A 12,230-nucleotide genomic window follows, 5' to 3' on the forward strand; every position below is an offset into this window, starting at 1 on the left:
ATCATTTTATGCTCCTACTTTACCCAGCATATCCAGTTTTATCTTTCTGGTGGAAATTTAAACAATTTTAAATGCCAAACTAAAGAGAAAATCTTGTCAGTACTAACTAACTGGCAGTTGGCAAACGAGACTGCATTTCTCATAGCACTTAAAAACAATCTTAGATTATTACACTTTAGCACAGGGGTCAGAAAACTTTTAATGAAATGCCCAGAGAGTAAATATTTTCGGCTTTGCAGGCCATATGGTCTTTGTTGCAGCTACTCAACTCCATCATTGTTGTGCAAAAGCAGTTATAGATAATAAGTATGTGGCTGTGTTCCAATAAAACTTTATTTACAAAAACAGGCAGTGGGCCAGATTTGGCCCACAGGCCATATGGTTTGCAAATCCCTGTACTATTCTAGCATACAAATCAAATTTTTAAAAAGCAAATGGGTTACAGATGACGTAGAAACATAGGAGTGTGATGTAATTTTCTCCGTCAGACTCCTTTAACAGGAAACAAGACGTACTAAAAATTGAAGAAAAGTTTTGGAGAATTAATTCTGAAGATCATTGATAAATATACCAAGAGATTCTTAATATGCATAACATTTATGCCTCTCCTGAGTGTTAAGTATAACTCAATCAGCGGACAAGCATCATCAGAAACCACCTGCTCCTTCTTAGCTAAGTGGCTCGAGAAGCATCAGGAGAACTTAGGCTTGCCTTCTCCACCATCCTATAACAGTGAGTTCATCGAGTTACCCAAGTGCAAAAAGAAAGAGTGGCAGCCTTTTGAAGTTTATCATTAAGTTGTTAGAGGCAGATAGAAATCATCCTCTTGACTATCATTGTTCATTAAAAGCACATGATTTCATAACATAAATATTTCCAAAAGCCAGCAATATCTCTGTGAGGTGAAAAATAATAAGTTTATTTTCATTGGAAGAAAAATACTTTTCAAAGATTGATTCACTTATCTTGACTTCTCTGAGTAAGGAAGGGTCCAATACAGTAAAAAAAAAAAAAAAGGGGGGGGTGTCTTTTTTTGCCACGTATGTTTAGCATAAACTTCTTCACTTATCAAGTTAAAAACAAAATGTGACAATTGTTCTAAATTATTTCCTTAGATATGTAAGGATAGCAAATACTACAAGTTACGCTTTATTTAGAAAATCTTGTTTGTACTGTTTGTACTATTTATAATTAAATAGCTTAATTTTAAATCACATGCAGGGATGACTGCTCTACAAAAATTAGTATGGGCAAGAAAAACCTTCTGTGAACTTACAGGAATCATTTTCTTTCTATTTGAATTACATTTTGATAAAAAAATGTACTATGTCTAACCTCAAGAAAGAAGTTAAACATTCTAGATTTAATTATACTGAACACAGATAAGATTCTTCCATTAGAAATTATGTATTTATAATACTGTCTCCCAAACCCAAGAGAGTTTAATCATTCCTGATTCTTTCTAGGATTTGCCCATCTAGAACAGGTAATAACATAACCTTCATTACACACTGGGAGATTCACTGAATTTAATTAATTAGCTGTGCTTTTTGAAGGCTTAACCCACATTTGTACAAGTAGTTCTTTAATTAAACAAGAAAAGCATGTCATCCTCTAAAGACTGATGAAGGCTGTAGTTCTCTAAAATTGCCATCAGTAGATTACATCATTAGAAAACTAACTTCCCCCAAATGAAAACAATTCATCACCTTAAAATAGCAAATAATATTTTAATTTATGAAGTTGATAGCTGCTTTTTAGGGGCTTGGCTACTAATTTTTAAAATGACTAAAACAGCTGCACATATCCATGAATGTTTGTTTTCTGGGGATTTGTATGAAGATAAAAGTATACATGATGTATTTCTACAGACAAATCTTTATCCTGCATTTCACTTCACTTGAAATCTATAAATAAATTTACAAACCAAAATATCAGAGCAGATAAATACCACTACACAAATCTGGCCAGGTCAAACTTAAGAAGGACAATAAAAGAGGCTTAGAATAAATACTGTATTTTCTTCTTCCCATAAAGTTTCCTTTCTGTGTCTTGGAATCTAGTCAGGAAGATAAACAGAAAGAGTACACCAAAGGCTATAAGTAGTCATTATAGAGCTCACTGGTTTCAAATACAAACTGATGCCAACACCAGGTAGCACAGGCAGTGTGTATATATATGCATTATCTATTTATATGTTTATGTCTGTGTGCATGTATATATGTATGCATATATACTACATATATATATACACACACGTACGTATATATACATGAAAATGAATGCATCACCCACTTACGTTGGCCTTTGCCTTATAAATATGAGTACACATAAGATCTATAGTCATTGATTAGCTCCAGTTCTGACAGGAGGTCTCCCTCCCACAAGTATGGCTTGTGCACAGGTACCTCTGGTGTGATTGAGGTTTACGAAAAAAAGACGGCAGGCAGATGCCAATTCTCTTCAGACATCTTGCTTGGATTTTTTTTTTCTTTTGAGATATTCACATACCATAAAATTCATCTTTTTAAAATATACAATTCAGTGGTTTTACTACATTCTCAAAGTTGTACAACTGTCACCACTATCAAATTCCAGAACATTTTCTTTGTGCTTAGGGTTCTAAAATTTAAATTTATACCAACACCATTTCATCAAGTGTTAGATACAGGTGAGCACAGTGACATAACCTCAGAAGTAGGTATTTGCATATATCATAAAAATAGACACAAAACACATGTTTAGATAGCTACAGCAAGAATGTGACTACTGAGCACTATCCTCTTTTTGTACCCCACCATGCCCAAGAGAAATAGTATCAAGCTGAAAAAAATCTCTTGGCATATCTTAAGGTATGACATTTCTGGGCCTTCTTTTTTTTTTTTTTTTTTAACTGACACAATCTTCCTAACTCCCTTGCCATATGCCAAGCTAGAGGATAAACAAGGCATTTTAAACACTATGGATCCTAACGGTTGAGGAGCGGTTGTCAGTGAACTGGTGTAAGTTCTGACTCAATGCCTTCAAAGATCTTCCCAAGTTACTCTTGAGAATTTTTGGGTTCCCAGTCCAAGAACTATGAATTATAAAGTGCTTATTCCCAGGGCACAGATCTTATTCTTGACGGGATTAAACTTATAAGTTGCTAAAATGTATTTCCTAAGACACCTTCCTACTTTAATGAATACAACTGTAATTAGCTTCTTAAACTAGATATTGAATATCTGAAAGAACAAATCTGTTGATGGTTGGACACTATGTTGTCAACTGTCACCTTGAAAATGTAATTATAATGTGAGGACTATAACTACCAAGTTTATCTCCAGTACAAATTTCTAGACATTATTAAAAGTGTATAGAAATATTAGTTGGATGACGTATTGACAAGCTATTACAATAATACAAAAGAAATAGCTATAGAGGGTATCTGATATGCATAAATAGGGCATTCAAGCTTAAAAGTAGTACCTGTTTGTAAAACAAAGACCAAAAAAAAGTTTAATTCTACTTTGTCCCCTCAGTAAAAACTGTACACATCCATAGTATATGTGTGATAATTACTTTTTAAGAAATAAGATGCATTGTACTATTTATTTATACATAGCTGCTTTGACACAAAAAGGATATAAGAAATAATAAGTCCAGTTCCAGGCTGATTTTAAATACACCATTTTAGTCTTTCATTTCCCTCTCTTCTATTTTGAAGTATCCTTCCTAGGTTTTACTCATAACGATGGCAGCAATAAGAAAATCAGAATGATGCAAGCAGTAGGAGAGCTTCACTTTGGATCCTTAATAATATTTTATAATTACTACTTCAAGCCTTTCTAAAGCAGCATGCTACATAAGCTGCATTAAAACAGGTTCTATTGAGGGGTGGAAATTAACTTCGAACTTTATCTATGAGCACCTTATATGGTAATAGTTATCTGCCACAGCAATATGTAGGATTTTATTATCAGCTGGTTTTATAAACAAGGGCAGTAACACACTGATGTTAGATTATTAGGTAGCAATACTCGAGAGAAACAGGAGAAAGATAATCAAGGGACTGGTGGAGCAGACACAAATAAGGTGATATTATTCTAGTAATAATTGGGTAATTAGAGGCAGTAGACCTAGTAAGGCTAATCAGAACCATTTATTGAACACCAACTATGTGCTGGGTACTTAACATATAACATCCCTCATCCACACAACAATCTTTCAAGGAAATGTGTATACTATATGTTTTACAGATGAAGAAGAGGCTCAATAATTAGTCCAAGATGCTGAACAATGGCATAGGGATTAAAACCCCCAACTTGGACTCCAAATTCTGTCTCCTTTTTCAGAAATTCAGGTTTTGAACTCAGATCTGACTACAAAATCCATACACTCCTTCCACCATTCCCCTATGTGAACCTCCAATGCTATTCAATTCAGCAACGGAGACGAGATACACTGTGTAACTGCAACTGTCCGTGTCCAGCTCTCTGACCACATAGAGGCAACTCTAGTTATACAAGCAGAAGTCATCCCACAGTGGGTGGTTTAATTAATAATGTCATTGCAGTACTTTTTGGCATTGCTGGTGCTCAATGTATGAATACAATATTCTCTTGTCCTAATGTACTGATGTGGAGAGGGAGGGAATCATTCTGTATCTGTAGGAATCTGAAGAATTAAAACATGTTGAAGAGAGACAGGAATATTTCAGTTGGAAAAAAAATAAGTTTGAAATCAGTACTTCCCCAACATTGTTTCATGGAAACACTGTTGCTAATTACCATTGAGGAGATCTTTATGACTGGCCCCCATTTCTTAAAATACTACAATTAACTAAGATGTTAAACTGAAATCATCTTGATTCTTGAACTGCATACTGTAATGAAATGTCACTGTTACTCATAAATTTGTTTGTGGAAATAAATGTTGCAACAAACACCATGACTGTGCTCAATATAGCTTTGTGGTTTTTATTTTTCCTTTCGAGTGGGTTTGTATTTTGAACATTGGCTACAGACAGAGGTAAGTCTGAAACATTCTTGTGCCAGTCTTGGAGCAGTTCGCCTTCTACAAGTCTTTGTGGATGTGACTGTGCACAGCTAAAACCGTACTTTGCCATTTTCCTTTTTTCTCATTTTTGAAAGTAGTCGATAGCCACTTTCTCTCTTTCTTTTTCCCTCTCTTTCTCTCAGCTTCTTATGAAGACTCCCAGTATAAATGCAACGGGTGAAGTTACCTACAAATATACAAACTGAAAGAAAAGAAATATTATGGTTGGCCACTCAGGAGTCTCCTGAGATGAAAACATACCTGGACATTGAGCATGGTCAGAGAGTCTACATCAACCAAGAAGGAACAGAGGGAACAAACTTCCCACAGCTGCTACTTTAGGGGAAAGAAGGCACTTGGCTCTGACAGGTGACCCCTGTCTCCCATACCTTGTATCTATCCATTGGGTCTTCCTGCTGCAGCTGACTCTCTCGCATTGTCTGATATTCTTTCTCATATTTCTTTAGCTTCTTGGTCGGTACCTGCAGGGATTAGAGGACAAGCATGTTAGTCAAGGAGATCATTTAGGAAACCATTTTCTGATGTGTTTCCCAACGAAGTCTCTGGCATTCTAAAGGAGCGCACCAGACTCAATGTAGGGGGAACATCTAGATTCTAGAACAGGGTCTGCAAACTTTTTCTGTAAAGGTCCAGATAGCATATATTTTAGGCTTTGCGGGCCACACAATCTAGGTCACAATTCCACTGTTGTTATTGCACAAAAGCTGCCATGGGTAATACACAAACAAATGAGTATGGCCGTGTTCCAATAAAACTTTATTTACCAAAATGCGCTGTAATCTGTTCTACAACATTGCTGATACAGCATCACTTTTACTTGTTAATGTATTTAACAGTGGTGTTAATTCTGTTAACTAACTTTCTTTAAGTAAAATTCACTCTCCCAACATGTTAAAAATGAGAATTATTATTTTATAAAAATAAAATATTGGGCAACACAAAAAATTCTTAATGGAGTTAATAATATACCAGAGAGAAAACAGATTCTAAAATTGGTAGGCAAATTTCTATTTCATAATGGTTGTCAGGAGAATTAAATGACAAAATATCTAAAATAATGCCTGGTTCATTGAATTTTTTAAAACTGTGTTTTCAGAAAATATTCGAAAAAATTAATCCATTTTAATCTATTACATGTTATATATAATAGACTAAGTCTACTCTTAGGCTTTTCTTGGACAATCAAAATTATATAATTCCTTTAGACATCAAAATCTTTCCTTAACGTTTAGGTCCTAACGTAAATGACTTGAAATGAAGAATAAGTTTATCTAAATTTTTAAAAAGATAAGTGCATTATTTGGCTAATTACTGGGGACTCAGTGAAGGCAAGGACCATGTATTGATGCCCCTCAGCATCCATCGTGATGCCTACCAATGTAATTGGCCCCTAGGAGGCCCTCAACAGATTGTTTCTTGTCAACTTCAAAACATGGTATTTAGAAAACATGTAAGTGTGTGAGAGAGGGAGAGCAAGAGAGAATGGAAAGCACCAATGAAAATAAAATTATCTTATGGTTTTCCGGGATGAGGATACTTTCAATTCTCTTAAATCTGGCCGCAGAATTTGTTAAATAAAACGCAAAGACACCAGGTGTCATTCCCCAGCTTATTCTAATTACTTTGTTCTTCCCAACCAGGAGCACTGTGAGTACTGGAATCATATGCTTCTCACCACAACTGGGAAGTTGCACACAGTCCAAACCTGTCAGGTAGTGTAAATCATTCAATTACCACATGATGACAGTATTCACCTGGCTGACGGGGGACTGCCTACCCAATGAGACTAGAAGAAAGAACATTTTCCAGCACGTAACTGAATTGCAAAACCACTGCTGAATATTGGCATGAGAAACTCTAACCCTTTACTACTCCATCTCCAGAGACCTTTAACAGTATGCTGTGACCAACGAGAGTGCAAGAGAAAGAAAAACACCACCTGCCAACTGCGTGGCCTCAAGATCATCGATAAACAACAAGGAAAATATACATGATCGTGTGCTAACAAAACAGCAACAACATTATTTTTCTTGACTTTGAGAGGCGCAATTTCCTCTAGTTTTCTTTTCTCTGTATTAATCATATACTCTGAAAACCAAAACCAGACTCTCAAGACCAAGTGGCAAATCACTGGCACTGAAGTAGCCCTGGAGCTGAGGAGAAAAGGGAAGAAGTCCCAGAGTTTTAAGCAGTGGCAGGGGTTTCCTGTGGATCTCTAGAAGGAGGGGTCAAGGGAGAAGTGAGAGGATTTGTGTGGAGACACTGTGAGCAGGGAACCTACTCCAGCAGCCACTTAGCACAAAATGAGAAGGAAGTACAGTATGTTAATATTTTTGTAGCTGAATACTGGGAACATCAGTCTTATGTGGAAGTATTTTCCACTTAGTTCTAAAATGGATCCATTCACCAATACGTGAATTACATGTTACAAGCTTGTCTCTAGAGAATTTCTTCTAAAACTGTATTTTTTAAATTGGAACTATTACTGAGGGGTTTTTTTTAATATGTAAAAGAGTGTCCTTTTAAAAGTCAATCTTGGGGCCTCCCTGGTGGCGCAGTGGTTGAGAGTCCGCCTGCCGATGCAGGGGATACGGGTTCGTGCCCCGGTCTGGGAGGATCCCATATGCCGCGGAGCGGCTGGGCCCGTGAGCCATGGCTGCTGAGCCTGCGCATCCGGAGCCTGTGCTCCGCAACGGGAGAGGCCACAACAGTGAGAGGCCCGCGTACCACAAAAAAAAAAAAAAAAAAAAAAAAAAAAAAAAGTCAATCTTGTTATGTTAAGAGGTTCATTTCAAAGTGAAATTTTAAAAAATGCATTAAACGCCCCTCAATAAGCTAATCCTTTCCCATCTGGCTGAGATTCTAGGATGTTTGGCTTCATCTTGTTCAGGGAAACAGAGCAGGTTCCCAGAACAATATGTTGCTAGGAAACCTTCCAAGCTTATTTATCTTGTGCTGTGGGGTGATATTGAGCATCCACCTGTGATTGGCACAAAGTAAAAGGGGAAAAAAGGTGGAGGAGGAAGGAGAGCTGATATGAAACTCCTGTGCTTTATGAGATAATCAAAGAAAACAGACTTACAGTTTTCAAAACTATATTTCAGGACAAAATTGATTTTATTTTAGGGAATGTAATATTGAGCTTGAATTTTTTCTTATGAAAGAAAGGAATTAAAAAACCTCTTTAGTATGTAGTTTTAATTAAAAAAACATAAAGTCGGGCTTCCCTGGTGGCGCAGTGGTTGAGAGTCCGCCTGCCGATGCAGGGGAAACGGGTTCGTGCCCCGGTCTGGGAAGATCCCACATGCCGCGGAGCGGCTGGGCCCGTGAGCCATGGCCGCTGGGCCTGTGCGTCCGGAGCCTGTGCTCCGCAACGGGAGAGGCCACAACAGTGAGAGGCCCACATACCACAAAAAAAAAAAAAAAAAAACATAAAGTCATTAAGAATTATTAGAATTTAAACAACCTCCTGTCTCAAGAGCAGTATAGGCATCTCTCCCCTTAAGTTAAGTAAATTTAGTGTAAGTGTGTACTTGAAGAATGACATGTATAGGGAAGAGGGGACTTCCCTGGTGGTCTAGTGGTTAGGACTCTGAGCTTCCACTGCAAGGGACATGGCTAGATCCTTGGTCAAGGAACTAAGACCCCACATGCCTTGCAGCGTGGCCAAAAACAAAACAAAACAAAAGAATAGGGGAGGATCTGCGTAGGTTATATGGAAATACTATGCAATATATAAGGGACTTAAGTATCCTGGAGTTTGGTATTTGCGGGGGGTCCTGGAACCAATTCTCTGTGGATGCCAAGGGATGACTGTAATTACTAATTTGCATTACTCTTTCTAAAGGTTAATCATGCAGGCCTCAGGTGGAGATGTAGGCGGGGAAGACTGAATAAGAATACAGTAGTTCCCTCTCATCCACAGGGGATGTCTGAAACTGCAGACAGTACCAAGCCCTACATACACTCTATTTTTTCCTATACATACACACATACCTATGATAGTTTAATTTATAAATCAGGCAGAGTAAGAGATTAACAATAACTAATAATAATATAGATAACATGCTGTAATAAAAGGGTTACTTGAACACAAGCACTGTGATACCACGACAGTTGATCTGATAACTGGGGTGGCTAAGTGACTCCTGGGCAGGTAGTGTACACAGAGTGGATACGATGGACAAAGGAATGATTCCTATCCTGGGCGAACTGGGGTAGGATAGTGTAAGATCTCATAACCCTACTCAGAACTGCTCCAAATTTAAAACTTATGAATTGTTCACTTCTGGAATTTTCCATTTAATATTTTCTGACTGCAGTTGACTGAGGGTAACTGAAACCTCGGAAAGCGAAACCACAGATAAGGGGTGACTACCGTATGCTCAACATTCTTCGTTTCCCATGCTCTCTCTCTTCTTTTCATTTAAAGCACGTATTTCCTGTTTTTATACGACTCTGATAGAATACATATATATATACATATAAGTATACCAATTAATTTTAGATGAACTTGTCTTAATAATCTTTACCTCAGTAACCATATCCACCTGAGTTACTTTATTTCATATTTTTTACTTTTATTACATTATTTTGAATACTCCTTATAAATACTTGAATTTCATGTGCATTAGTTATTTCTAATAAAACATACTTCTCTTATGTATATGATTTGGTTAGGTTTCCTGCTTATCAAATGTGATTTTTATATATTTAAGGAGTTCAGGTGCCTTAAAACAATAAACCTGAAATTTTGGGTAGTAATTAATGGAGTAATAGAACCCTTAAGTCACAAATTTGGAATACACCTATTATAGTAACTTAAGGAAAATTTATACATAGAAAGAGGGAAATGACACAATATAGCAGAACACATGTGTGGAGATTTTCAACCTGATCTAAACTCCGCAGTATATATGGAATGATTGTTGACATATGCTGATCTTATAAAAATAGTATTTCAATTTTGTGAAAAGTTGGTTTTGAATTTAACTAGAGAAAAGAATCTAGGAGCCACTAGTGTTTCTCAAGGTGGGGGAACTTCTGGCGTTTTGGGTGGAATAATTTTTGGTTGTTAGACCCCACTTCCCATTTCTGAGCCTCTAGCATCCCTGGCCCATTTGACATATCACCTATTAGATGTCAGTCACGCCCTCCAGTCATTGTGACACCTAGGACTCACACACACCTTTCCAAACAGAAAGGGGAGGGCATTGGGGGATGGGAGGTGTGAAGGGTAGATGCTTGGGAAGTGGAATTCGTACTAAAAACCACTGTGCTAAAAATTATCAATGAAGGACTTCCCTGGTGGCGCAGTGGTTAAGAATCCACCTGCCAATGCAAGGGACACGGGTTCGAGCCCTGGTCCGGGAAGATCCCGCACGCCGCGGGGCAACTAAGCCCGTGCACCACAACTACTGAACCTGCACTCAAGAGCCTGCAAGCCACAACTACTGAGCCCACGTGCCACAACTACTGAAGCCTGCACGCCTAGAGCCCGTGGTCCGCAACAAGAGAAGCCACGACAATGAGAAGCTTGTGCACTGCAACGGAGAGTAGTCCCCACTCGCTGCAACCAGAGAAAGCCCACACACAGCAGCGAAGACCCAACACAGCTAAAAATAAAAACAAATAAATAAATTAATTAAAAAAAAAAAAAAGAAACCCTCTTCTTTAAAAAAAAAAAAATTATCAATGAAGACAAAGGAGGCCTGGCCAGCATGCGATGTTTTCAGCACTGCATTCACAAGGGACGCTCTGCTTTTGATCAGCAGTAATCGGCATTAAGAAAAACATGAAATGCCTCCACGTCAAAGAATTTCCTAACAGTTTTAAAGCTATAATTTAGAGAAATCTATATTTAAGCCTATCAACAACTCTGTGAAGTAAGTATTATTTGGATTTTACAGATAAGAAAACTGAAGAGAGATAACTTGCCCAAGATCATATACAACTAGTAAACAGAGTCAGAAATGGGATCCAGGCAGTCTACCTCCAGAGTCTACCCTCTTCAACCACCTGGATCTACTGCCTGCGACCAGATGATTAAGACAAAGCTCCTCAAGAAGTTGACAGTCTAGACACAGTGCCGATTATGTGTCTAATTACCATATAGTTTTATAAGTGCAAAAGCAGATGTTCATAAAAGGTACAAGGGGGATCAAGAGGAAGTTTGTTGGGGTTGGGGGGAGCGCCTCAGTGGAGGAGGATTTTCATTATGACTGGTTCATGTAGACTCCCTTGCCCGATTAAATAATGCTGTATTTCCCTGTGCTAAATTTTAACAGAGGGCCAGTCACTTGTAAGAACTATTTCAGGGCTTGACGAATCTGCTTCTCTATTTCAGAAATAAACAACATAAAAATATTTAGCGATAGATACAAACGCTGGCAAAGTAAATCACAAGTTTTGAAAAAGGCTGATAAGATCTAGTCAATATTTTCCTGATGGTCAGAGGCCTGAGTGCCTAAAAAATGAACAGGATGAAGGTATTAACCATTACATACTGCTCTTGCTTCAGATAATTTCTTAGGATAAACAACAATGATCCCAATTTAATATATTAATCACTGGACAGAGAAAACATAGATAAGTAGCATAGTTCCACATTTCTTGGTGATGGGGGGAGGGGTGCAGGCTGAGAGTTTTGGGGTTTTTTTGGCTGCGTTGGGTCTTCATTGCTGTGTGTGGGCTTCCCCTAGTTGCGTCAAGCAGGGGCTACTCTGTTGTGGTGCGTGGGCTTCTCATTGCAGTGGCTTCTCTGGCTGCGGAGCACGGGCTTTGGTGTGCGGGCTTCAGTAGTTGTGGCACGCGGGCTCAGTAGTTATGGCTCGCGGGCTCTAGAGTGCAGGCTCAGTAGTCATGGCTCACGGGCCCAGTTGCTCCGCGGCATGTGGGATCTTCCCGGACCAGGGCTTGAACCTGTGTCCCCTGCATTGGCAGGCGGGTTCTTAACCACTGTGCCACCAGGAAAGCCCAGGCTGAGAGTTTTTAATTCAGAGTCACTTCTGTGAAGACCTATCAAGATCTGTGGACAGAAAGTGGATCAGTGGGAACCGAAATTCTACGTCAGTTTGCAGAAGCCCAAAGGACGTGGAATGAAATAGATGGGAAGAAATCAAAAGGAGAAGTCATCTAAGAAGAGGGAGCATGTCCTTATAGGCTTCACTTAA

The 12,230-nt window shown here is 38.3% G+C and overlaps 1 protein-coding gene across 7 annotated transcripts in view; it reads right to left on the bottom strand.

The window, feature by feature from the left end:
- RABGAP1L (RAB GTPase activating protein 1 like) overlaps positions 1-12,230 on the bottom strand; it is a gene marked incomplete at both ends in the record, with an annotated part of 630,503 nt that overhangs the window by 21,163 nt on the left and 597,110 nt on the right. For 6 of the 7 annotated variants that reach the window (XM_079698675.1, XM_079698674.1, XM_079698678.1 and 3 more), the window contains one exon: positions 5,427-5,519. In XM_079698675.1, coding sequence (XP_079554801.1) covers positions 5,427-5,519 — 93 coding nt within the window. Of the gene's footprint in view, positions 1-4,933; positions 5,240-5,426; positions 5,520-12,230 lie in introns of those variants that run through there. The other variant, XM_079698681.1, reaches the window with a different exon arrangement.

This window comes from Hyperoodon ampullatus, assembly GCF_949752795.1.
Source record: "Hyperoodon ampullatus genome assembly, chromosome: 2".
NCBI classification, from domain to species: Eukaryota; Metazoa; Chordata; class Mammalia; order Artiodactyla; family Ziphiidae; genus Hyperoodon; species Hyperoodon ampullatus.